General features: G+C 41.3%; 2 protein-coding genes across 7 annotated transcripts in view; one reads left to right on the forward strand and one right to left on the reverse strand.

The window, feature by feature from the left end:
- VEZT (vezatin, adherens junctions transmembrane protein) overlaps positions 1 to 16628 on the reverse strand; it is a 68251-nt gene extending 51623 nt beyond the window's left edge. For all 4 annotated transcript variants that reach the window (XM_082068723.1, XM_082068724.1, XM_082068722.1 and 1 more), the window contains exons 1-2: positions 16492 to 16628; positions 1428 to 1562 (exon numbers count right to left, since the gene is read on the reverse strand). In XM_082068723.1, coding sequence (XP_081924849.1) covers positions 1428 to 1562; positions 16492 to 16527 — 171 coding nt within the window. In that variant the 5' untranslated portion in view covers positions 16528 to 16628. The remainder of the gene's footprint in view (positions 1 to 1427; positions 1563 to 16491) is intronic.
- A 212-nt stretch (positions 16629 to 16840) lies between these two features.
- Positions 16841 to 26813, forward strand: part of FGD6 (FYVE, RhoGEF and PH domain containing 6) — a 72041-nt gene continuing 62068 nt past the window's right edge. For all 3 annotated transcript variants that reach the window (XM_082051209.1, XM_082051210.1, XM_082051211.1), the window contains exon 1: positions 16841 to 16961. In XM_082051209.1, the coding sequence (XP_081907335.1) occupies positions 16949 to 16961 (13 nt within the window). In that variant the 5' untranslated portion in view covers positions 16841 to 16948. The remainder of the gene's footprint in view (positions 16962 to 26813) is intronic.

Here is a 26813-nt window from a genome sequence, read left to right on the forward strand (position 1 = left end):
GTGCTAATTATTTCAGGAGAGTTGGGTCCTTCCAGTTGGCTCTTCCGGTATCTCACTTCTCTCTTCGCTCTTTTTTGTCGGAGCTGGGGGAGCTTTTGGTGCAGGACATTTAGTCCAGCTTTTGCTGTTTTGCAGAGGCCTCTGAGCCTTTCTGCTTTTTTCCTCTTTTTTCACTGTTGGGGACTGGCTGCTCTGTGTGGATGGAGTTCATGAGGAATTGCCTTGAGTATCTTTTATTTCTATTATATATATACATATATTTACTAGTAGTTTATTACTATTTTGTTATTTTATTAAACTGTGTTTATCTCAATCCAAGTTTCTCCTTTCCCTTTTGATTCTCTCCCCTACTGGGAGAAAGCGGCTATCATGGTTGTACTGCTAGCTCAGGTTAAATCACGACACAACCCATGAATGCTTGCTTTGGGCTCTTACCGCTGAGGTGCTGCCCACATCAGCCTGCAGTGGCCAGGACAGAGAAATCTGCACAGAGGCCTCTTTTTCTTCCTGGCTTAGCACATAGCTGGAGCATGTCCACTGAAAACTGAGCTCTCCACTGTGGAAGTGAAAGAGGTGGGCAGAAAATGACTGCTGTTTGCACGCTCCACCTAGGTGCTAAGGAGAAGACAGACTGACTACTGAATTTTCAATATATTTGCTGCCTTAGAAGTTTCCTCACAAACACTATAGCTCCTCATCTGAGTCACATGGCCCATACACTACCAATAAAAGTAAACTACCATTTATTTTTAATGAGGAAAACAAAAAATGTGTATGCCGTAATAGATGTTAAATGGCAAAATTCTCAATTGTAATACCAAAATGTATTTTAAAAATCCACAAGACTTTACTTAGAACAACAGAGAAATAAGAAATCTGAGCTAATCCCTGTCAGCTGTTACTGTTAGAAAACTGGCATAACCTAAGCACAGTTCTACTATCTTGTTCAGATTGGATACTGTATTTATATTTTCCAGAAATCCCCTTTCTTTACATGTTTTGTCACAGAGTAAGTGATATTTAGTAACTGAATGCCTAAGAAGGGCTGGGAACTATAAATATTCTGTTCCAGAAAATTACAGGTTTTGTTCCCAGAATGTAACGCTAAGCTAACATAATAATAGCCAGTAAATAAGATAATTTACAACACTCAAAAAATTCACTATCAAAGCCTCTTTGCTTCTCTAGCTTACATAAGGGCAAAGAAACACTTCAGGCTATGCTGGCAAACCATGTATTTCCAAACACATTTGCAGACAAGATATGACAACTGGTTGGGGTTCTTTGTTTGTTTTCTTTTTTTTTGTTGGGAGGGGGGGTTAAATACAGTAAGAGATTGATCTTTATCCTCTTTGATCTTCCCTGTTTGTGAAGTAATGCGGTTCTATTTTGAGAAGATAAATACTCAGGAACAGGAGAGTGCTCACTTTCTGGGCAGCGTGCACAGTCCACTCTTTTTGGATTTCCGCTGCTGCACATTGCTCTGCCTTCTGCGACACAGATGAACATACTTCAAAATCTGTGTGTCCCAAATCCTGCAGATACTGGTAGAGTGGGGAATTCTGAAAGAGAGTTAAAAAAGAAAAATGAGGAAAAAAAACCCCACAATGTTATAAATCATTCCCCGTTTCCCACAAAACGCAACTGTGAATAAAGCCACCACGTAACCAGCAATGAAGGGACTGGAAGCAGCCCTGCAGAGAAGGAATTGAGGATAGTGGTAGATGAAGAATCGGACATGACCCGGCAACATATGCTTGCAGCCCAGAAAGCCAATACTGGACTTTATAAAAAGAAGTGTGACCAGCAGGTCAAGGGAGGTGATTCTCACCCTCCGCTCTTCCCTTATGAGACCCCACCTGCAGTACTGCATTCAGCTCCAGGGCCCCCAACATAAGAAGGACTTCTTGGAGGGAGGCCAGAGAAGGCCACAAAGATGATCAGAGGGCTGCAACACCTCTCCTGTGAAGACAGGCTGAGAGAGTTGGGGTTGTTCAGCCTGGAGAAGGCTCTGGGGAGACCTTATGGCAGCCTTCTAGTACCTAAAGGGGACCTACAAGAAAGCAGGAGAGGCACTTTTTACAAGGGAATGTAGTGATAGGACAAGGGGTAATAGCTTTAAACTGAAAGAGGGTAGATTTAGATGAGATATAAGGAAGAAATTCTTCACTATGAGAGTAGTGAGACACTGGAATGGGCTGCCCAGAGAAGCTGTGGATGCTCCATCCCTGGAGACATTCCAGGCCAGGCTGGACGGGGCTCTGAGCAACCTGATCTAGTTGAAGATGTCCCTGCTCATTGCAGGGGGTTGGACTAGATGAGCTTTGAAGGTCCCTTCCAACCCAAACCACTCCGTGACTCTACACAACATGAAAAACCCCAACAGTTAGTAGCAATGAAGTCAAAATTTTGCTTTAATTATCTCCCTTAAGTTTTATCCTGACCATAATGAAAGAGGCTGGAAGAGAGTCAACATACAAAACTATATGATAAGAAATGAGCACGCAATCAATCAACTTTTCCCATAGCAATTTTTTTTCTACGTTACCTGATAGGGTTCTTTAGATTATAACTGACATGTTTTCAATAAATAAACTATGTATTTGGTAACATCTTTTAAAATATTATTGTGTGACTCTGGAACACTTAATGATGCTGTTTTCCTAAAGTTTATAAAAACTGCATAGATTATACTTTGAACTGCTTCTACTGAAACAAACTTTAAAACCAGAGCATGTTTCAAACTTCAGTAAATTAAGCCTCAGTGTGACCTGATTAGGTACCTACAGAGGGTTTTACTGAAATGGAAAAACAAATAAGAAACGTAGGGATGGTACTGGAACTTCTGGCAAAAGGGTATCACAGTTATTTAAACAAACAAACCAACCCACAAACTTTTTAAGCTGCTGGCTACTAATTTACAAAAAGTCCTTAATTAAATTCCTTAGAGAAAGTATGGAATTCTGACTGACAGAGTGTGGGTTTTTACATGTTTAGATATTTATCTATATAGACTTGTGAAATTTCTTGTTGTCATCTGCCTCAGATATTTAGATTTACTTAACTCTTATTTTTCTGTTTACATGCACATATGTGGCAGTATCTATGATAGATTTGATGTAAAGGATATTTACGCTAACTCCAGTTCTACTCAGGACATGTAAAGAGACTTTGTTTTTCAAGAAAAATATCTCAGAAATCAGTGTTAAATAGCCTAGTTGGTTAGGGATTCATTCTGACCTCTGAAAAATTTTACCAACATCCCACACTAGTATGCGAACACTAGCAAACTGCACAGGAAGAACACAAACCATTTTAAGAATTAGAACATACTACCAATGAGGTAACAAAAATACTGTAATTAAAAAGAACTTTACAGTAAATAATGTGCAGTTGTGGAGGTCTGCAGAAACAAAAGAACATCTACTACAAATTGTTACATGAACTATTATTAACTTGCTGGTGGCCCATCTCCTACGGTCATGTACCAACATGGCCCAATCTCAAATGATGGCTTGCCATACAATAAAACCTTGATGCAATCATTCATAGTAGCTGAACAAACTAACTTGTTGCCTCTAGGGATTTTTTTAAACCCTATCACTAAAATGCTATTTTGATCACTCTTACCTATTTAAAGCATGCAAATTCATACGTTTGCATGCTCAGCTTGAGTTACTCACAACAGATTCAGTGTCCAGTCACTACCTGAAACTCAAACATTTGTACCAGCTCAGAGGTAGAGACAATTCCCCTCACTCACAATGACGGTGATTGCGCAAAGTGCTGGGATAGGTTCTAGTGATTCATTTCCTTGGGGGAATTTTTCCAGTGTGACAACTCAATCCTGTCATTTTTCCAAGTACCCTTCCTCCACGGTTGAGTATTTTTTCAAATATGTCTAAGTCTAATTCAACAATGTGCTGTTCTGGACTGGCTAGAAATAAGGTATGTTTCTCTCTAAGTAGAACTTTACTGGAATTATTTAATTAAAATGGAAAAGAAATATAATAGACTAGAGTACTTCTTTTATTTAACACACTGTTAAATTTGCTTAATAACTTCAGAACAAAACACAGAATATGAAAGGATATGCATAACCTTGTTGTCTTAAAATGCTTTTCACGCAGAGCCAGGCTGGGCACTGCCAGCACATCTGGAACACAAGAGGCTGCAGGGCAGCAGGCAGGTTTCAGTCAGAACCAGCCAGAATTTTTCCTACTTAGACCAAGACACATAGATAAACCAGTGGGTGAACAGAGAACGTTTTATTCAAAATCATAATTTTGATGCTCGCTGCAGGCAGGACTCCAAAGAAATTGTATCTCTTCACAGACCTGTCCATCATCTTGGCCATACTTGTCCAGCATCTTGATCATCATCTTGATCATACTTGTCACAAGCAAGGCCAGCCATCATTTGACACATGACCATTCTTGTATCTTATTGGTGCTCACCTACATATAGACACCTGGCAAAATAATCCAAATATCCCAAGGCATTTCTCCATTAGTATCTCAGTGCCTTGGGTTCCACAATGAGAAAATTTTCTAAAAGCTGCGCAAGAAAATTGGTTTAATGCTCTTTAGACTGGTTCCATTTCCTCACAAAAATGGATGACGGAAGGTAGAGAGAAACACAAACAGAGAACCTGTCGATTGAAGACAGAGAGAAGTAGCTAAAATCCCGAATGCTACATTTAGTAAGTGAAATACTACACAGATGTAAAAATGCCCAGTCCTTCCCTCTTACTGGGTTTTTGGCAACATCAAAATCTTCCATATAACTGTAATTAGCACATTTTCTACTCTACATAAATGGTAAAAAATACACCATCTCTTCAAATGTTAATGAAACTTTAGCCCCTGACTAGGATAAATAATTTTATTACTTCTCGTAATAAAGGTAGAATACAGGCACCTTACTAGGTTTCACATAGATGCCTTCTGATTAACTGTTCAAAGGCTTTTACAAGGTCTCATTATGGGTAGATTTGCAATTTTTTAATAATTTTATCATCATTATTATTATTACTACTGCTTGGAACTGGAAATCAGTTTTCTGATTATTGAGGTAGCAAATGATAATGGATTACCATTTAACTTAAATGTTTGTCACATATTCCTTCAAGTAGGTAAGGGTTCTATTCTTTCAGTTTCTCAGAAAGTATTAAGGCTACAATAATCCTCCTTTAACACATTTCTCTGGCTCCACACGCTTCCTCTTCCCCATTCTTTTCTAAAAGATTATTAGCGGAACTGAAGCACACATTGGAAAACCTCATTTTTTATTAATTTAAATGACAAGAACTATGCCGTGACTAAAATCCCTTATGCTATAAGTAAATGCTATAAGTAAATGCTATAAGTAAATGCTATAAGTAAAACCACCATTGTCACTTTTTCTAAATCCATTAGCAGCACGTAAGATGTGGGTAAAGAAAGCACTGAATAAGAAGTGGGTTGAGGCCCTTGTGAAATTAGATTGTTAAGAACCTTAATGAACCGATCATAAAATTCTTCCAGCAACAGTGAGGTCTCTTCTGTAGTGCACTCAGCTTCCTATTTTGCTCAGAAAATGTGAAGATTACGCTCCTCTTCTATTACAAATATCACTGATGACATACATACATTAGCCCATGCTAAGATAAAACCACACGCTATTTATGTGTTGTATTTAATGTCCTAGATACTGCGCAAATTTAAATGATGCTGACAAGCCTGTCATTTGCAAAGCTGTGTGGTCTGTGTAACTCACTGAGCATGTCTCCAACAGTCAGTAGCAAATTCCTCCCATGACATATGTAAGTAACGGCTAGAAAATCCAGTAAAGGAATTTTTAAAAGTTGAAGGGTAGATTTTATGTATGTGAACATTCACACAAATGTTCCAGTATTATTAAAGAATTAGAAAATTATTAATTATGCAACTACAGAATTGCAGTATGATACAACTAAAATATTCTATATACTGCTTGTTTCAATACAAGAGACAGAAGTATTATACTTAATGCTTACAAATGCTTAATGCTCACAAAGCACCTTCACAAAGCTTCAAAAATAAAAATTAAATCTCATAATGTGTCTGATTTCTTACAAATTATAGCTCTGAATTTCTAGCTTGCACCCTTACCCAAGCCTCTCACTCCTAAATACCTTCTTTCCCATAAAACAGATCATATTCTTGCACATGCACTTCTAACTGTAAGAAAAGTTCCTTGGTTTCAATTCATGCTGTCATTCATCAACACTGCCAGGCTCAGCTGTTTTCACCTGCGAATGTCATGATAGTATTAAAAAAATCTGCTTCTTGGTTGGGGAAAATCTGTCTTTTTTCCTCCAAATTTTATTTGCTCAAAATTCATGCATTCCTTTTTTCAACAATCAAACATTAAAATAAAAGTAAATACAAGAGCAACTGATTTTACGAAGTTTGTAAAAACATGTAAAAACTTTCTGCAATTAAAATGTGTATATAATTTAGACTTGAGAGAAAGCTTTTATGTTAGAATATCAGGTAAAGCGACAGCAAGGTTCTTTCAGTGGACAGCATGAAATGGAAATTTAAAATACAAAATCTCATCTTCCTATCAATACAGCATTGTATTATTCCAGAGGAGTCTATTTCCTTGTATTTTTTAATATTTTCAGCCACTCTGAACTTAGAAAATAACCATAATAGTTAGTACTACTCATGTTTGACAAGTTCATTTATTTATCTCTAGTTGTCTCTAGTAGAATGACATGGCAATGAATCATTTATGAAGTAGAGAAGAAAAAAAAAAAATTAATAATTCAGCTTATTGTTATGTTACCATCATAGTACCAGTTACTGATGGGAAATACTATCCAAAGCAAGTGAGGATACCAAGCAGGTTTTTTCAGCAATATGCTGTATATATTTCTGAAGTTTCTTCTAAGTTTCTTATTTTTCTAAGTTACTTTCTGAGACCACCTAGACACAAGAGACAGGCCAGGGAATTTACAGCCAGGACATTTTTTTATTATACTACTTGTCCAAAATGTGTGCTAGAAACAGAAAACAGCTCCAGGCCAGCCAGAACACAAAATGCCATTATTCGTTGGTACACTTCTTACAGATTAGACATGGAAAAACCTATTAATAAGTGAAGCAAGGTAGTCTGAAACAGTCAATGTTCTAAGTAGAAATACACTTTCTGAAAATTTTAAGAATTAGGGTTTTCTGGGGACTCAGAAGAGACTGACAACAAAAAACCAAATTATCTTTCTATGACTTTTCTAATTCACTAGTCAGGCATACTGCAAAGCCATTCAATCGTAACTAGACATTTATATTATGGACTAGGTTTATATAAGCTCCTGTTTCCAGAATCAAGAAAGAAAATTCTTTCCTCCTCATTCATAACTACTTGATCATATTTATTTTAGATCCATACTAATAAAAATTATTTCACTCCAATATATATATTTAATTATAACTCTCCTTTTCTCATTGTTGAAAATGGTTGAGTCTCATTCTAGACCCAAGATATATCACACAGTTTAAGAACAGTCCACTAAATTAGTTTTGTTCTTTAACCCCTTCTCAATGCTTATTTTAATGCCACTTGCCATACAGCACTGATTTGGTTAAAAACAGAAAAATCACTTAAACTGAAGATCAAGCATTGTGTTTGCAACTCTAAGCCTACAGTAAAAACAAATACTACAAAATCAAAACCAAGCTAAACACTAAAAGCTATTCAAGCATATATAAGCTTGTGTATTGCTAGATGATGGAAAGGTTGTTACAGTAAAGAATTTCCTAGCCTCAAAAAAGAGCTTATTTTGATAGATATCTACTCAAATACTTACAACTATTGCAGCCTTGCAAGCACAGATATTGCACTTAAATATGTGAGGCATTCTGTGCACATTCTGAGAAAAACCTTTACAATCACAAATTGGATTAAGACACGGTTAGCTTTCATGGTCTTGTTACAATAGCAGCTGAAAATCAAAGCCACACCCAAATTATTTTTGCTGATGCATCATGAAGTAAATGACTCAGGATTTCTCCATTATAGACAGGGGCTTTCCACACCCGACGTTCTTTACTACGATAAAATTTACTGCCTAGGTAAACACCTGCTCTAGTTTCCAACCATAGCTAATGCAGCAAATTAACTTTGAAAGTAATATTTAATGACATTGCACAAAATCAGAGGCTTAAAAATCTCTTCTTACACATGGATATGTTTTTCCAAAGCTGAGGTTTCCAATATGCCAAAAAAACTGTGGGAGCTTAAAACACCTCCAAAATAACTACAAGTTATGAATTATCAGTTAAAGAAAAAAAAAGATGAAACATTTCTACCAGCAACAGCAAAGGCTAAGATACGCTGAACAGGTGGTTAAACTCAGAACAAAATAAACAGTACTGAAATCTTTTCCCCCTCTCTCAGAACACAGCTTGCAAGAAGTTGAGCTAACACTCACAGACAGTGCGATCTTTGTCTCCTGGAAGAGAGCATTCCATTTTTCTCTTCGGTACTGCTCCCATGCACCTGACAGAATCTCGCCTGCCTCCCCGTTTCTTGCCGCCTGTCCCTCCAGGGTGACCCGAGCCGAGGATGAGAAGCAGCCGTCAGTGTAACTGCACCTGTGCCCCTGCACAGTCGCATTTTCCTGATGGCATCAGCGGATGCAGCTCGAAACTTCCCAGGGCTGTGCGATTTCTCCTGACTAATGTGCCTTTCTAACCAGGGGGGGAGGGAGATGAGGATGACAGATTGCTAAAGGCTTTTAAAAAGATGCTGCTTGGAAGAATTATTGCGCATCGATCTCATACACAGCCATTAATAAGACTTTCCAAGCAACAGTATTTAAAAGCCTTGGTGATATTCCCCTGGCTGCACCTCCTTCTGTGCTTCGACGGACAGAGAGCCAGGCGCTGACGGGGCTAATCTTAGACAATGACTTCAAGGCAGCAAAAGAGTAATTTAAATTTCCTATTCTGCTTTCACTGCCACAGGAGCACAGTCCTTGGCTTCTCCAGAACTACTGGAGATCATCTGATTTAGAAGCAGGCTCCAAAAACTACTTTGAAGCCAATAATCTATTACTGTTTCTGGATATTTTCTGATACACAATATATATCTAATTCTGCATGTACTCACGTGTCCCGAAGAGTTAGGAAAGTGCTATAGCCTGTGTTTAGTTCTGTATCACTGGATCTGTGACAGGGGAAAGCTCTTTCCTTTGCATTTTCAGCAGGTTGTTGGAAAAGTCTTAGAAAGAAATACTACACGCTAGATAAAGCCCTGAAACCCACCTGCAATGGGATCCCTGGATTATTTGCCTGTTCAAAAGTGGACCTGAAATTACAGGTGAAAAGCTGAGCAGGACCTTTCTGACAAGGACAGAGATGAAAAATACTTGAAAAACTGAAAGTAAAAGTGGTAAATTCTACCTTCCCTGGAGGGCAGGGTGTCAGGCCAGCCAGGCTCCATATCTATGGCTTGGGGTGGGAAGTCACCAATCATGCAGGTCACCGGCCTGAACTGACACAGGAAAACTGCTCTAGTTTACATCAGTTACTAACAACTCACAGATTATACCCTTTGCTTACATTCAAAATCAAATTAATGAAATTAATGTGTCTGACTGGTAAACTAGTGGAGTATTTCTGAATCATCTTGGAAACCTCTTTAAAATACCAGCTCCAAAGAACCAACTTGTTTATTCACTATAAATTATGTTAATTATGACTCCTAATGACAACACACCATAAGCAAACATCTTTACTGAAGAGCATCCAAGAAACAAAAGAGACAGTCACATTATAAAGACTAAAAGAAAAGTATAGTGAGGCATTTTTTTTAATTCAGGTGTCTCAAGAAGGCTGATTCACGACTTGAAGTTGTGAGAGCAGTACTGCAATATTAACCCTCCTGTAAACATGACCCCAGAGTAATTAATACAGAGAAGAACTGAAAAAATTTTGGACCAACAGATCTCAAAATTTATTATGGATCATCATGTACTTTTGTCTTCAAATTTTCTATTAAAAATAAGAAAGGCAATTTGGGTTCACATACCATATGGCCCATACCTATTCAGATACTATATTAGCGTTATCCAAAAATGCCTGATGAGTTTACTTGGCCTCCGTAACAACCAGACTGTTCTTTACACAGTTTTAAGCTCGCAATTTATTTTCTCTCTGGTATCACCTGCCTCATACTCACGTGATGAAAAGGAGTACAGCCTGTCCTTTTCTTCCTCTTAGCAGACTACTGAGAAGGAAAATATCAAAAAAGTGTGTCTATCGCTAGTCTAGGTGCCGGTACAGTACACTGCAATTTGCAGCAGAGACAACTCCCCAGGCTGCAGTTACATGGTCAATTTAATCTGTCATTACCAGCAGGTGCAGATGAAGGCTGTAGTACCATTTCAGAACACTGATGGTAATATTTATACAGACAAATGGTGAGAAGGAGCAAGTGACTGATCTAATGTAAAAAAAAAAAAAAAAATCCATATTTTTTTTCTTTCTTAGCCAGGTTAGTTTATAGTCTAATCAGTCTCCTGAATAAAGGATCACCCAGAAATCCAGGTGCCAGCAGAAAGAAGAGGATGGGAATACGCTGGACAAGAGGGGTGAAGCCCAAACAGCTCTCCTGGCAACAGCCCACACTTCAGGCAAAGCACAGGCTCAGAACCAGCTCATCACAATGAAAAATAAACTTTAAATACACAAAGCTGTGTATTTAAAACTGGCTTTATTTCATGCCTGTGTATAAAACGAGAGTACTACATCTTTAGTCCACCCAGTATTTGGTGAGAAAAATTCTGTTGAAGGAGCACTACTGACACTACCATTGAAGTTGTGTAAATGTTCTTCTGTTGTGTGAATGTTCTTCTTCAGCTGCTTCTTTTTCCTAATTTATAATGTTTGAGACATTATTTTTTAGAATACAACTTTTATAATCCTGATGTTTGACAAAAATAATGTTATTTTACAAGTCTTAATGTTGTCAGGTTTTAGAACGAGTGTGACTTAAAAGTTTTGTCACAACAAAAAGTTTCTGAGGTTAAGTTTCCTGGGGTTTTCATTTGTTATTGTTTCATTTTTTAAGCAAAATAATTTTAGAACAGCTCAATTTGGGTGGAGAAAGCATTTGTGAAAATAAACGTCACTGAGTGTTTTGATAAAAGCTACATTTGGTTTAAAAGGGTTCAGATGAGGATTTGAACATCTCAATTTAGCGACACACCAGTATTCTAAGCAAAAAATACTGTATTTTAGACATGTTTTACTATTGTAGGCATGCAGAGAACACATCAGCTAAAGGCTGTTCTGTATATAGCTGTATTATGCTGGGAAATGGTGTTGCCTCTTGCTGGAATCTCTCTGAAATCTTACAGGAATCTGTATATCAGAATATTATATGTAGGCATCCTTCATATCCCTCAGCACCAAGCAGCATCTTGGCTCACTGCCTAAATATGCAGCAAGAGTTTTCTTTCTGAACCTGACATTTGAATGCATTATGATATTGCCCAGCATTTCCTAAGCACTTTTGTCCCACATCCCTCCTAAACAGACTCCACCATTTCTACCTTCTCCCAAAACGGGCCAGACCCACTGTTAGGGAATAAAATTATCTATTTTAGAAGAATTTTTTTGAATCCATGCCTGAGCCTCTGCTATGGGCAACTGAGTGAAAAGGAACCTCTTTAACACCCAGTGCCATGTAGTTGCCAGCTCTGCTGAGCCCTGCTGCCTCCTTTCTCTCTCAGGATGGCATGTTGCTGGTAAAGCACCTCTCCCGTTTTGAGGACTCATTTTTCACATTAACTTCTTTCACTACAGCAAGATGACAAAGAACCCAGACCATGTCTCTTCAAACTCTGGAAAGGGTAATTCCATTTCTGTGCATATTTTTCCCCCAATGATGGGAAGATGACTGCTTGAGCAAGGGCTGGCTATGAGATGAGAGCACCTGTTGTATATTCCAAATCTTGGTTTAGAGACTGTGGGTTCCCATTCTAGGTTCAGTAGAGCCGTGTTCAACATTTTACACAGATACAAAACTTCTGAATTTGAACACGAGATTTTTGACCCTCTTTGTGTTCATTCCCAGTCTGTTTCCTTTTTAAAAATAATAACTCATGAGTTATTAAAGCAATGTCTCAAATGTGGTAAGCTTTATTTCCGTACTAAATTTTTTTTTAAAATTGAGAGATATGTCTATAGCAATGAAATTAATTCAGTACTATATTTTACACAATTCTACAGGCCAAGCTTTATATTTCAAATTCTGTGTAAGAAAAAGCCCTTGAAAATCTAAGGTGGTGGCAGTCTGACATTGTGGGTGTCAATATCTCATTTTTTGTGCTGGTGAAAAGTCTTGCATGGATTAACTTTATTCTGCCAACACAGCATTGAAATAGAAAATAACAGTAGTCAGCTCCAATCCTTCCACCAGAACCACAGAGCTGACCCAAGAAGACTCTCTGGGATTAGGTTCCAACAATGACCTGGGTGAACCTGAAGGAAGGAGCAGCTCACATGTGAGGAGAGGCTGAGAACTGGGACTGTTCAGCCTGGAGAAAAGAAGGCTCAGGGGCTATGTAAATACATCAATGTATGTAAATACATACATGTATGTAAATACCCAGAGGCGAGCACAATGAGGATGGAGCCAGGCTCTTTTCAGTGGTGTCCAGTGACAGAACCAGAGGCAATGAGCACAAACTGAAACACAAGAGATTCCCTCTGAACATCAGGAAACATGTTTTCACTGTGATCAAGCACTGGCACAGGTTGCCCAGAGACGATGTGGAGTCTCCATCCTTGGAGATATTCAAAAGCCCACTGGAGATGGTTTTGGGTGACCAGCTCCCTGTAACCCTGCTTGAGCAGGGGGGCTGGACCAGCTATTTCCAGAGATCCTTTGCTACCTCAACCATTCTGTGATTCTGTGAGTATACCTTCAATATCTACCCAAATGTAAAAAAGCAAAATTGCACAAGCTCATTAAAATATAGGACAAATGACTTAGCTGGAAGCAGAAATCATGAGCTGAAAATGCACTCAAAGAGCAGTGTTTGGATCACCTTCAGTGTTCTGAAAGAATGGGCACAGGAGATCAAAGATCCAGCAGAAAGAATTTTTAATAAACCTATAAACTCCAAAGTGGAATAAAGCAAACATAGTGCCTACATTTACAAGGAGAAAAAAAACAATCAGGAATTTGCCAGGCCTACGAATCTGATCAAAAGTCGGCATGCTGCTGTGAATAATTATTCTTGAAAAATTCAAAGACAAAGAAGAAAACAGATTATCCTCAAAGAAGATATCACATAGGTTCACCAGAGGTAGATTGTGCCAAACTCACCTGACATCCTTCTTTGACAAGACAGCAAATTTTTCTAGATAAAGGAAATGCAGGAAGTTTACATGGACTTTTGAAACTGTGCCATATCAGCTAAGATGAAAAAGATAGGAAATGAACCAAATATGCAGATGGCAGAGATAACAGTGGGTTATGCCGAATGGAAAGCTATCAGATCTGAAGGTGACTAATGGAGTTCCTAAAAATGAATCTTTGGACAAAGCTTTTGAATTTTTCTCAATTAACTTTGTACCAAAAAAGCATGCTAATGAAATTTCCCAATTTCCCAAGTAGCATCATTGTGCAGAAAAGGACTGAAACATCATACAAAAAAAACTAGATGACATGTAGGACCACTTCCTTCCTGATTATGCATGTGTCAGCACACCACTACTGTTTAAAATATTGACTGATATCTTGCTCACAAGGGCTCCAACAGCACAGAGAAAACAGCTGTTCACAGGTCTCAATGCTGAAGGCCTCCATGCAACAGTGACCACTGAAGAACAACACAGAAAGTGACATACTGAGGTGCAGATAAATGTAGTTGCTTCCCAGAAACCACAAATAATTAAGGGGGAGAGTTTGGGGCCCCAAAAAAACCCAACAAAAAACAGTAATTAAAAAATAAATATGTTGTAGCACTAACTACACAAATACTTTTTGGCTTCTTGCTAATTCCCATCTCTGGCTCATCTGTGTGGAGGATGTTAATAATTCTCTTTGGAGCCTTCATTTTACAATAGCATGAACCCTGCTGAGCACTTCTGAAGATAATTTTTATAGGTATTTTAGGGTATGCATTATTATGAGGGTATCTCACCCAGCTCTGTACCTCAACCAATCAATCAACCAAATAAATTGGTATTTTCCCTACTGTTGTTTATCTGATATTATAGTTGTACCCTAGTATATGAAAGATATGTTACTATGTCACTCAGTATACTCTAAGTGTGCACACACATGCTTGATACAATTATGTATCAAAGAGCCTTTACTAGTGACGAAGTCCATTCCCAAGTGCATATGCACATGCTGGGAGATCTTTTACTCCCTATGGAGCAGAACATTTTCAATCAAAACAGTAACTGCTGCATGAACTAAAGAACTGTGCACTTGTACTGAAGAAGGAAATGCAGAGGGCAGGCATTACATCTGTGAAATAAATTTTCACCATGGATATATGGTATTAAAGGAAAAGGTTTAACATAGCAGCAATATAAATAACAGATTTTATTGCTAGGATTCAAGTTTGGTTGTGGATAAACACAAAACTTTGTGGTACAGACCAAAGACATCCGCATACAGGTCGTACTTACACAGCTGAGAAAACCACTCCTTATGTGGGGAGCTTTTTGCATCCTGGTAAAATCATAAGCCTTATTACTACTACAATAACTAATCATTTTAAAGACAGTGTTTCTCTATGCCTACTCTCTCTGTACACTTGTAAAAACAGTGGTGCCGTCCCTGAAGATGCAATTACATTTATCCACTGCAAACTGATCTGATTCTGTTACTGAACTGCAACAGCAGATATATTTAGCCACTGTTTTAGATAAGGCCAAGATTATACTGTAGCTCCATTATCTAACAAGACATGCAATAGAATTTTTAAAGTTTCATTCAAATCCTGTAAATAATGCAAACACTAGAAAGATAGAATCACAGAATAGTTTGGGTTGGAAAAGACGTTCAAAGCTCATCTAGTCCAACCCCCTGCAATGAGCAGGGACATCTTCAACTAGATCAGGTTGCTCAGAGCCCCGTCCAGCCTGGCCTGGAATGTCTCCAGGGATGAGGCATCTACCACCTCTCTGGACAACCTGTGCCAGTGTTTCGCCACCCTCATTGTAAAAGATTTCTTCCTCATGTCTGGTCTGAAACTCCCCTCTTCTAGTTTAAAGCCATTATCCATTGTCCTGTCATAACACACCCTTCTAAAAAGTCTGTCCCCATCCTTCTTAGAGGCTTCTTTTAAGTACCAAAAAGCCACAATAAGGTCTCTGTGGAGCCTTCTCTTCTTCAGGCTAAACAACCCCAACTCTCTCAGCCTGTCCTCACAGCAGACCTGTTCCACAGAATCACAGGATGTTAGGGATTGGAAGGGACCTTGAAAGATCATCTAGTGCAATCCCCCTGCTGGAGCAGGAACGCCTAGGTGAGGTTACACAGGAAGGTGTCCAGGTGGGTTTTGAATGTCTCCAGAGAAGGAGACTCCGCAACCCCCCGGGCAGCCTGTTCCAGCCTGTACCCTCAAATGTAAGTGCAACCTCCTGTGTTCCGGTTTGTACCCACTGCCCCTTGTCTTGTCGTTGGTTGTCACTGAGAAGAGCCTGGCTGCATCCTCGTGACACCTCTCTGATCATCAAGAAGTAGTTTCAGCACTTACTATACAGATCACTGTGCGCTGAAATCTACCTTTCATGTGAATTATACAGATTTAGAAGCAGGATTTATTAGCTACACATCGCGTTTTCTGCCTTTGCCCGTGATCCCACAGCTCGGCGGTCGGTGCACAGAGGTGTGAAGCTTCACACCCGCCCCGCCCCAGCAGCTATGAGGACGTGCGGCTGGCAGACACCCCGGCGGCCGTACCCCTCTCCTCAGCCCCGGCGGGCTGCCCAAGGCCGGGTCTGACGGAACACCCGCCGACACGGGCCTCCCGCCCCGCCGTGCTCCTTTCTCACCGACCTCGCAACGCCGGCAGCCGGAACCGCGGGGGCAGGTCAGCCGGGCAGCCGCCCCCCCGCGCAGCCCAGGCGGGCCGCCGCACAAAGGATCGCGCCTTCCCGGCCGACCCTTCCCTGGCCCGGCTCCCTCTCCCGCCAACGCTCCCCCCCTCGGCCTGCGCAGAGGGGCGCGGCGCGACACCGGTGCCCAGGCTGCTCCGGAGCGTGGAACACCCCGCGCCGTCCCGCCGAGCGCCGCCCCGACCTGCCGGGCCCGCCGGCTCCCGCCCTCCGCCGCCGCTGCCCGCGGCCCCTGGCCGGGCCCCGAGCCCGCCTCACGCCCCACGGGCACCTCGGGCCGCCGGGCGCACACCGCCCCCGGGGACCGCGGCTCAACGCCCCGGGGAGGGGCGGAGAGACACGGGCCCAACCCGCCCCAGGTGGCCCCCGCGCCCACCTCAAACACCACTTCTTCGTCAAACTCCGGTGTCATCCTTCTCCGCCATGCCACCCCCTGCGGGCACTCTGGGAAACGGAGTCCGCCGCGCCGCCGGCGGCGCCTCCCCGCCCGGCCCTGCCTCGCGCGGCGGGGAACTACAGCCCCCAGAAGGCGCAGCGAGCGCCCGCTTCCGGGCGTCCTGTGGGAGGTGCCGATTGGTGGGCGGGCTGGGGGCGGGGCCAAGCCGAGGCGGGACGCGGGCCCGGCAGGGGGCGCTGCTGTGCGGTGGCGGCGGGCGCTGCCGGCGCTCACTCGCCGCCAGCCGCGGGGCGTTATGCGGCGGCGGGCGGGGGGTGCTGCGGCTGCGGCGGCTGGGTGGCGGCGCGGGGGAACAATGGGCTCCTTCTCCGCGGCCCTTAGAGGGGCCGTGGCGTAAGGGACGAGGGGGAGGACGGCGCGGCGCGTGGGGAGCACCATGAGCTCCGCCGGTGAGTGCCCGGGGAAAGTTTGGGGAGCGTTGGGTCCCTTCCGCCCGCCCGGCGGGGAGTCCGCATGTCCCTGCGGACAGGGAGCGTCGCCTCACCCCGTGGCGGCTGGCGAGGCCCGGCGCCGCGGGGAGGGAATGAGGGAGGTGCGGTGCCGGCGCGGGACGGGACGGGAGCCGGAGCCGCCGCTGCGCTCCTCGTCCCGGCGGCGCCGGACAGTTGCGCCCCGTTGTCCCCCAGCGCCGCGGCGGGGGCGGGCGCCGCGTTCCCCCCTCGCCCCGGGGGGTCAGCCCTTCCCCGGGGTCCGCTATGGGCGCTCAGCTCTCCCTCGGGCTGTGCGGGCACGTCCCTGCCTCGGCGCTGCCCGGAGCTGAGCCGGAGTCTCCGGTCATCTCTCGGCGTGCGGCTCTCGCCGCCCTCGCCTGTCCGGGGCTTCGTGTCCGGCGGCGGAGCCGCTCGCTCGGCGCGGGGCTGAGCTGGCGGCGGGTGAAACCTGCCGAGAGCCCCCGCCGGGGACCCGGTTTTCTTTCCGGAGAGCCAAGAGCGGTACTTGAGTTACTGATCCGTCCGACTTGGCGGAGCTGCGAAAGTTTATCAGAGCTGAGGCTTTGCCTCCCGGGTACCTGCCCTGATCCAGCCCGGACAAGCTGGAGCCCTCCCGCAGGGGCAGGGACACGGGGAAGCCTTCACTTCTGGCCTTCCAGCGGCTGGCTTGAACTGCCCTACTTCGGTGCTTTCCTTTACCTTTCCTCCCCCTTTTCTTTAACCGCTGCCAATTTTATGGCTAAAAGAGCTGCGAGGCAAATTCTTGGCTTAAAACAAGAGCTCCCCATGTTTAAGGGAGTTGCTCATAATTTTTGTTTGTTTGGCTACACGGTGTGTGCTATGCTGTTAGTACACCCGTCTGTTAGATTAGTGGATTCCTTTCTTAGTCTGCTTGAAGATGAGGATAGGAGTCGTTTCTGCGTTGAAAAGATGTCATGTGTAAGTTTTGGTGTATTGGGTGGAAACACAACTAATTACAGTGTAAACCTGAAGCAGCAAAGTGTTTCCTGTAAGGATTTTGGGAGGTGGGGTGTATTCTAAAGAAAAAGCAATGCACGGACATCAAGCAAAAACATCAACTTAACTCTCAGTGTTTTTCTCTCAAATACGTCAAATTGTTAGCAAGTCCAGCATTAATTACCTGGGCTCTCTTAGTTAAGCAGAATTTACTGGAAAATAAAAAACTATTTAATTTATCTTTCTGTTCTATTTAATATATTTCCACTTTTAATATGTGTGACAGGACTGGTTGCATTTAAATCTGGAAGAACAAGTAATAAAGCGGGATATCATATCTACTTAACAGCTGCATTATGTGTTTTCTGGTGTCGGAGGTGGTACAATTCACCCCTGCTCTTTTAAGAGTTAAACAGCTGTGCAAATAAATGATACATGTTAGGGGGTGCTCAAGAGCTTAGAGCTGGGCTGTTAAAATAAAATTTGATATGGTACTAAGTTTCAGAAAGTTAGGCAGAATTTCAGTGCTAAATGGTGATTTCAGGACTTCTGATGTTGTGTGACCAAGTCTTGCTTTAGTTTATGTTGTGGTAGTGGTTGCAGTGAAGGTGAGGAGGAAGGTTCTGGTGTTAGAAGGCAAAAGAGAAAGGGATGCTGCGGAATACCAGTAAGAAGAAAGTGTGACAATTTCATGGAAAATGTGAATTTTAGCTAAGGCATAGAGAGAGACCTGGTGGGCAGGAAGAGGGAAGCTGAGGGGTATGTGAAAGATATTGAAGAGAGGATGAAGAATGTATTCTTTGTGATGGATTATGTGAGGATAAGAAAAATATATGGGTAACAGGTGAAACAGGATCAGAGATTCATGATCCTGCTGACATGACAGTTTTTGACATTTCAGTTAAGGAGCTCACAGGGTATGAGGAGACTGAGGACTGCCAGAAGATGGTTCTGAAGGTTTAACATCCATCATTTCATATTGCTGCAAAATTTAGCTCCTGAAATATATAGGCAAGCTTTATAAAGCTATTGCTCAAGTAAAAATGTACCAACACGTATATTTTAATTTCAGTGCTGTGACCCATAATACCTATTTCCTACACTGAAATTTAGATTGTAAATTCAATTATTACTCTGGTTTGTACTATGTAAGCTGGCTTTCTGACAACTGATTGGTAATACAGTGTTTCAATAAAAATATTATCCTGTATGAAGGCTTCAGATGGAACTTCAAATGCCTAGAAATCCTTCTGCTCTTCCTTCAGTTTAACTTGAAGGGCTTGAGTGTCTCTCTTATGTCTTCTTTTAATGTACTTTTAGAACAAAGCAACCTGGTACAGCATCATCAGTATTGATTTAATATTTTTAAGTAGGATTTGCAGATAAGAGTGACTTCACCTTGATATGCAGGGCTCAAGACAGCTTCTGTCTATGGACAGAAGTTGTGAAAGGTCCAGCATTGATAACCCAGCCTTAACTCCACTCCAGCTTGCCTTTTGCCTTTCTAAATAATGCAGTGCATTTTCAGTTTATTGCTCTGTTTGTTGTGATTAACCTGTATGTTGTTTTCAACCTTCATACAGCTATTCTTCTCTCATTGCTTTCTCATGTACTGCAGATTCCTTCAATATGATGCTGATGAATGTGCATTTACTCATTTTCTGCCTGGAACTATCGTGCTGTCTTCAACTATGTGCTTTGCCTTTAAAAGGGAAAAACAAAACCTCAGAGTTATGTCGTTGACATTTATTGTTTATTGCTGAAGGGACAGTCCTTATTTGTGAATCTATACAGCTTATTTAATGTGGGCAAAATGTGTAGCTCAGATTTGAAATCTGATTTGACAACAGCAATGAGAAATATGTAGTGTATTTTAATGTCAAAAATGTCATTCAAAGGGAAAAAAAAACACAGAGGAACAGAATAAACAAAATCAACATGACTTTTCCAATCAAACTTCATTGCTTTCAAGGATTGACGAAATGAGGCCTACAGGGTTTAATGTCCCTTTAACCCTCTAGTATGCCAAGTCTCATTAGAGTCGCTCAGCTCTGTCTCCACATGCAATCTTAAAAGGTTGTTTATTCATCTCTTGTCCTTACTCTAAAGTTATCCTCAGCTTTCCTGTTTTATTTCAACAAGTCATTGGACAACCTAGGATTTTGAAATTAATGTTTTCCTTTTGCAGTTTATTTGGGACGTTTTCTAAAACTGTAGTGGCTTGGAAACCATCATTTTCCCTTGTATTTAAAAACTACATGTGTTATCTTCCGGGATGTCATGACTCATTCCTTTTTTGTTTTCTTTTAAGCATTGTGGCACCTGAGAAAATCAGAACTTCTACATAATGAGAAAATAAATACACGTGTGCAGGAAATAAATTAATGATCTCAGAATACTTTTCTGACGTGTTTACCTAATGAAACTTTCTGTAACTGAAAGTGAAGTAATGGAACTGGAAAGCCTTGTTGTGTGTCATTAAAACTTAAGTTGCTGGAGAACAGGAGTTTTAAAATACTTCATCTGTTTCTCTGTGTGGTGTGTTAGCTACCATCACAATAATCTCTGAGTGTATCCCAAACATATAGCAATAATTATCTTTCTCCCTACACGCTTTTTAAAAGCCAGATTGGTTTTCTTGTTTTGTGTCTGTGAGTTGTATTGTCCAATGCCAAAAGTATTCCCAGGAACAGTAAATTGGCTATTGGAGCGAGCTGCTGCTTCATGTGAGAAAGAGCACATTGATCTCTTTGTAGATACCTTCTGGGCATCATATTATTTTCAAATATAGGCTACAGGTGTGATTTCCTTACTCGGGGAATACAGTATGCATATGTAAACAAGGTGCCATGAGAAAGCCAGTATGTACATTTACAGTGGGCCAACTGCTAACCAGTAAACTGTTTCAAGCGCTTTTCTTAGTACAGGCAAAATAGATTTCACCTTGTAGGTGAAAAGGAATAAACTACCCCTTATACTGTGCGGTAAGATAACAGTATACATATGGCCAGCTTCTATAGAGTAGCTGATTCATTAAATTCACACCTTGGCTTACCCTGTAGTAACTCGATTGTGTACCTCTATCTTAAATTTAGGTCCAGCTGCTGTCAATCTTATGTTTCAAAAGGAAAATTGCTTTAGGGTGGTTGTAGGATCCTGCCACAGGGATGACTCTTGGGTGGCAAGAGATAGTCCCATACGGGACCCTGAATACCAGGAGAGAGGCCTCTGTTCATGTGGAGCATTGCAAGAAAAGGAATATCAAGTTATGTTTGCATGGCTGTGTCCAGAACCAGTTGTCCCTGTTTCTTGGACAGATGCAGGTGATCAGAACTTGTTCTTTTGCTGTTCCCTAGTGCAGAAGTTGTTAACATAATCTCAAAAGTATGGGCATAAGCATAACCTGGGAAAATGTTCCTTTAGCAATAGTAGGGTTTACTGCAGAAGAAGTAGTGCTATTTGATTTTTTTTTTCCCTCAGTTCAACTTCATATATCTTATTTTCTTCCTGTTCTGTGCTGAGCAGGAAAGAGGTAAAAATTTGAGGAGAAGATTTAAAGTTGTTTAATAATAGTGCTTAAGAATGTGCTGTCTTATTTGCTTTCCTGCTCGTTCATGATATTGCATAGGGGAGGACATAAGCATTTTTAAGTGAGGTCCTCAGGCGCCAAATTTTGCCATATGAAGAACAGAAATGGACACTTTGAGGCCAAAACATTGGGAAGGTGCTCCAGGGTGTTCTCATCCTCCTCTAAAACAACTTGAAGGTAGGACAGGAATGCTCTCTAGTCGAGGAGGAATAATGAGTGTTAGTCTCAGAGGAGCTCAGCAGGATGAGAATGGGTGGGTGTTGCTTTTTCCTGGAGGAGATAATTCACCAGAGGGACAAATATCTGTTCTCTGTGCTGTGACCCAAAGTCAGACAAAGAGCATATGCATTGACCGCATAGGTGGTGCTAATGGCTATTTACTGTTAGAAAAATAATGCCATTTTTAATATACTTCTTTTAAGGGTGTTTGGTACATTGATATTTTTGAGCATTTCTTTTTTTCTTCAGCACTAAACATGGTGTTGGCTGTTCCTAGATGAGCAGCAGGCTTCCTGTTGGTGTTGGCAGCTTTGTTAGTCACTTTATTTATGGATTTCTTCCTTTACCTAGTCAAGCAAGTCAGAGAGTATATCTGGCTGCTTCTCTGGCTTCTAATAATTTAATCTGTTTATGCAAATAAAGCTTTGTGTTTCTGCTATTACATTTGGTTTTATTACTGGTAACCAATAATGCTAGTCTGGATGCAGGGATCCTCTCTGAGAAATGGGGTAAGATTGGAGGAGGGAGCGGAGGAAACCATAGTGATTCTCTATTCTACTCTCCTGAGTAAGACAAGCCAGGGAACCCCAGGTCCAGTCCACAATTTCCTCTGAAACCTCTACATGTCTCAGAAAGTGAGTTTAGGTTGACTGTTAATTGATAGTGGCTCCACCACACGTTCCTGAAGTTAATCACCCTTTGGGTTTAGTAACAATTTTAAAGCTTTGTTTCTAGTTTGAACTTATCAAACTTCAGTGGTCAGCTATGGAATCTCATGGTGTTATTTTTTCCCTCTGATTACAGAGCCATCTGTTATCAAAAATCTTTCACATGTGCAGAAGTATATATACTATTACCATCTCACTTCTTAAATTCTTGGTTAAATTAAGCAGGATGGGCTTTCTTGGGGTTTGATGCATGATTTTTAGACCTTCTGTAGTTTTTGCATTCATCCCAAGTTTTCATCAAAGAATGCCAGAAGATGACTGTCAGAAAGGCACCCCAGAAGTCAATTTAGGCAGGCAACAAGCTCCAGACAGCCTTTATTCTAGCCAGAACTGTTTAGCAAAGACACCAACTAGAAACGGGGTTTATCCAAAATTGTTCAGCACTCCAGTGACATTATAAAACACACATTTGGATACCAGTTGAGGGTATTATTACTGTACACAGAAGAATAATGAAGATTTACAGCATGCACTCACATGCAAAAGCAAGAGGCCTTTTTCACTCAAGGGTACTCAGAAGAAAATAATTGCTTGCCCGATGTGGGCAAGGGCTCACTCAAGGATATATCCAGAAGAAAATCACTCACCAAAGAGAAGGTGAGGGCACTCAGTCCCAGGAAGTCTTCTTAGATGGTGTCACACACGTTCTCAGACCCACTGCTCTGAGACCACTATAAAGGGGTCTTTGGTGGGAGCCACATTTTATGTCCTGGTTGGATCTGGCTGTGGTCATTACAAGCACAGGCTGGAAGCTTCTCAGGTTCTCTAGGTCTGGGCACCTCCTTGGCTGAGGACCCTGTCTGTTGACCGAAGGTTCCACCCTTCCTGCTCCCCAACCTGGTGAACATGAGGACTCACTGTGCCCTGGGGTTGGTCGTTGTGGGCCAACCCAGGTGTGGGGCACAAAAGGTGCTAAAGAACCATCAACTGCCCTACTGAAAGCTCCAAACCTCATCTCGGGGGTGCACAACTACCTCAATGAAAATGACATAGCATGTCACTAGCAGTCTGGCAAGTGCTGTGTACAGAAATGTTTTCAGCTCCCTTCATCTTTTTATACTTATCTCCTTGAAATTTGGAGGATGATTTACAGCTTAGCTGCAGACCTGCATGGAGCTCATGCAAAATAACTACAACGATTTCCAGATTCTTTTCAGTTTCTACTCGCCCCAAGCATAACCAACCATCCCTTTTCTCAGGTGAGCAGTTCCATATGGCACCAGGAAAAAGCCTGTCGTCCAAATAACTTGCCACTCCATGCGTTTGGTCTGTAACATTTCCTTGATTATATTTATTGTTTTTCATCAAAGAGGCTTGCTTATGCTTATCATTTAACAAAAAGTCATTCTCATATGACTTCCAGTCATTCCTTACACCTTTATATATAACAGTTGCCTCCTACTTAGTTTTCTTTCTATTCAGAATGGGAAATTGTCCCTTTTAAAGCACTATGTTATGTAGAACTGGTTTTTAACCACACATGGTGAATTGAATTAGTTTATAATCAACCAAACTTCAATTCTCTATTTCTAATCAAAATCTGATATACTTTTACCCTTGCCTAGCTGCCATAATTTTTTTTTTTTCTAAGAAGTTAATCACTTGTATTTTTCAGAAACTTAAAGATATTTTGTTGAGGAAAATGACTGGTATGCATTCCCTTCCTGCAGTCTTTCCTCTCACGTCATACTTCTGTTTGAAAGGGCTCTTCATCACATTCCTTTCTGATTGAGCTGTTGACTCCAGATCTGTATTGATACCGAGACTGTAAAGTGCCTGTTAATACATTGACCCATATCTACTCTAGATGAAATGAGCCATCACTTTAAAGCAGATAGTGGTGTCTTTATTATACCACACAACTCGCCTGTTTCTTTTGTCTGTCCCAATGCTTTGTAACATTGAAGTAATCTGAAAAATTCTAGTAGGCTTCAGAAATTGTATTGAATTGCACTTATTATCAGAAGTGGCTTTTTCTCACTCTGTTCATTATTCAGGTTTCCCCTACTGGCATATAAACAACTGGTTTGTTTTCTTTGCATCCCCTTACATTTTCATGTTTTAGTTTTGAATCCTGTATTCAGGTAATGGTACCATGTCATACTTTCTGAGTGTCCTCTCTAATGAATACTAATTGAAAGCTCTGCAGACTAATCTAGTTTGATTGCTATCCAAAATGTTAGGCAGTTCTGCTACAGAAACTGGCAAGGACTTAAATTTGGAGAGTGGGACAAATAATCCATGTGATATCACTTACCTAGCCAGTGTTTAATCTCCTGTATCATCTGCAGTCTGTTTCTCTCATTTGGACTTCAGGAAGGATTCCTGCTGCCTCTCTCCTGTTTTCAGGGAGCTTTAATAACTTAACAAGTATTACTGAACATGGCCCAAGACTAGTACTGTGTTGAGTTCTGTGAAAAGCTGGGCATCCCATCCTTCTTTTTACTGCAGAAAACAGGCTCCTTTATCGCCATCACTTCGTTCTCCAACTGAATAGGCAGTTGCTGTGTCTGAAAGGGAGTGTACAACTCCCTTTGCTGTTCAGGATCAGTGGTTGCCCATCCAAAGATTTTTATTTTTATTTTTTTCTAGCAAACTATTGACTCTTTACTCTGTGGGAAACTTCTGGCTTTTGGGCAGGGATCAGAAGGTGGTTCATTCTTTGCAGTAGCTGGTAGTTGGGTCACTCTTGGCTGTCGTTGGTGCCTATAGGGAGCTGTACCTTTGGAAAGAAATTCTGTGTTCTCTCTTGCAAAATGTCTCAAAACTTATCTCTGCCATCAGGTTCACCTCTTTGCTAGTGTAATTGCAGCAAGGGCAGCTGTTCTAAATGGAAGTGGAGTCAGTCTGGATACCACTTAATGATTCATGTCCTAGAAAAACATGGTTTTCCTGTTTCTATAGTAGAGACATTGTTTCTGACCGTCTGCTTAGAGCAGTGGCTTAGTGTTTGGGAAATGCTACCGAGGGCATCTGCCCCCCCGCAGTCCCCCACCCCTTATTTTTCTTTATAACCATCTACATCTCTTCCAAACAAACAAAAAATCCAAACCAGGAAAAAAAAGCTTGGAACTTTATTCTCATATTTCTAGGCTACAGATTAAGATATAGTTGTACCATCTCTAATAATGGTGATAAAAAACAACCGAATACCAGACCCACGGTTCAAAGGGAATTGCAAAAATCAATGTCTTACTCAATCTCTTCACATGTGAAACATTATTTGGCATATTTTCTTGAGAGTTTTATTTAATGCGTATGACTTCCTGAAAGCATGCCAGAATGTTGTTCAAAACAAAGGTAATAAATACGTTTAAAAGTACATTAAAAAAAGAAAATTGTTTACATTATAAGTCAGTTTTTGTATGTCAAAAATCAGTCAAAGCACTTAGAAATCTGAAATTATTCCAGTAAAAGGAACTAAATTGGTCATAAATGATCTCCTGCAATATTAAAATGTTTTTAAAAACTCCAAACAAAACAAAACCAAACCAAACAAACAAATGAAAAACCCACTCAAACCCACAACACCATCAAAACTCTGTAATCTCCTGGTTCCTCATGTTCTCCTTTTCCTGCCATCCACTACCCCCAGGGTTTATCATCTTGTGGTGTCAAGTGGGTCATAAGTCATGGCTGTGTGACTGTTTCTAGGTCAGACAATAACATATTGGGAAGAGTAATTTTGTGAGATGCACAGGAAGAGTATTTACTTTTCCAGTAGGAAGGTACCGATTTGCTAAAAGTTACTGTGTTAACTTCACACCGCAGACTCGTTTCACTGAACTGACAGTAGTGACACGCCAGTTTTACAACTGGTACAGTAATCTGTCTCAGTATTGTTTGAAAAGAAGAGGAAGGGAAGGGGGAATTTTAGATCACACATTTCCAGAGGTGGCAGGGGAAGGAACTGGACTGTCTTGGTAGTTACTCTAGCTGTTCTGTTATCTTTGTGGCTTATTATACGTGAGAGAGCATAGTTGCATCATTTTAAAAAGGTATTACAGTAGTTCAAGCTGCAAAACCAGGCTAATCTGCTCTGGTTTTATTAGCATCATATTTTAGCATCTGAGCAAGGACACAGAGTTTCATAAAGTTAAACTGTTTTTTAATGAACAAGTTACCCTTGCAGACTTTTCCTACCACTCCTTGATTGTGCCTGTTAAAAAGAAGGAAGGCAACTAGTGGTGGTAGGGAAGGGAGGCATGCTTTTAGGAGGAAAATGTATACATACACACACCAAGATCCTGTAGATCATGTGATTTAAATGTTACAAAACTCTTAATAATACTGTGGTGCAGGTGAAGTCGTTCTGTG

This window comes from Streptopelia decaocto, assembly GCF_964273445.1.
Source record: "Streptopelia decaocto genome assembly, chromosome: 1".
Lineage (NCBI taxonomy): Eukaryota > Metazoa > Chordata > Aves > Columbiformes > Columbidae > Streptopelia > Streptopelia decaocto.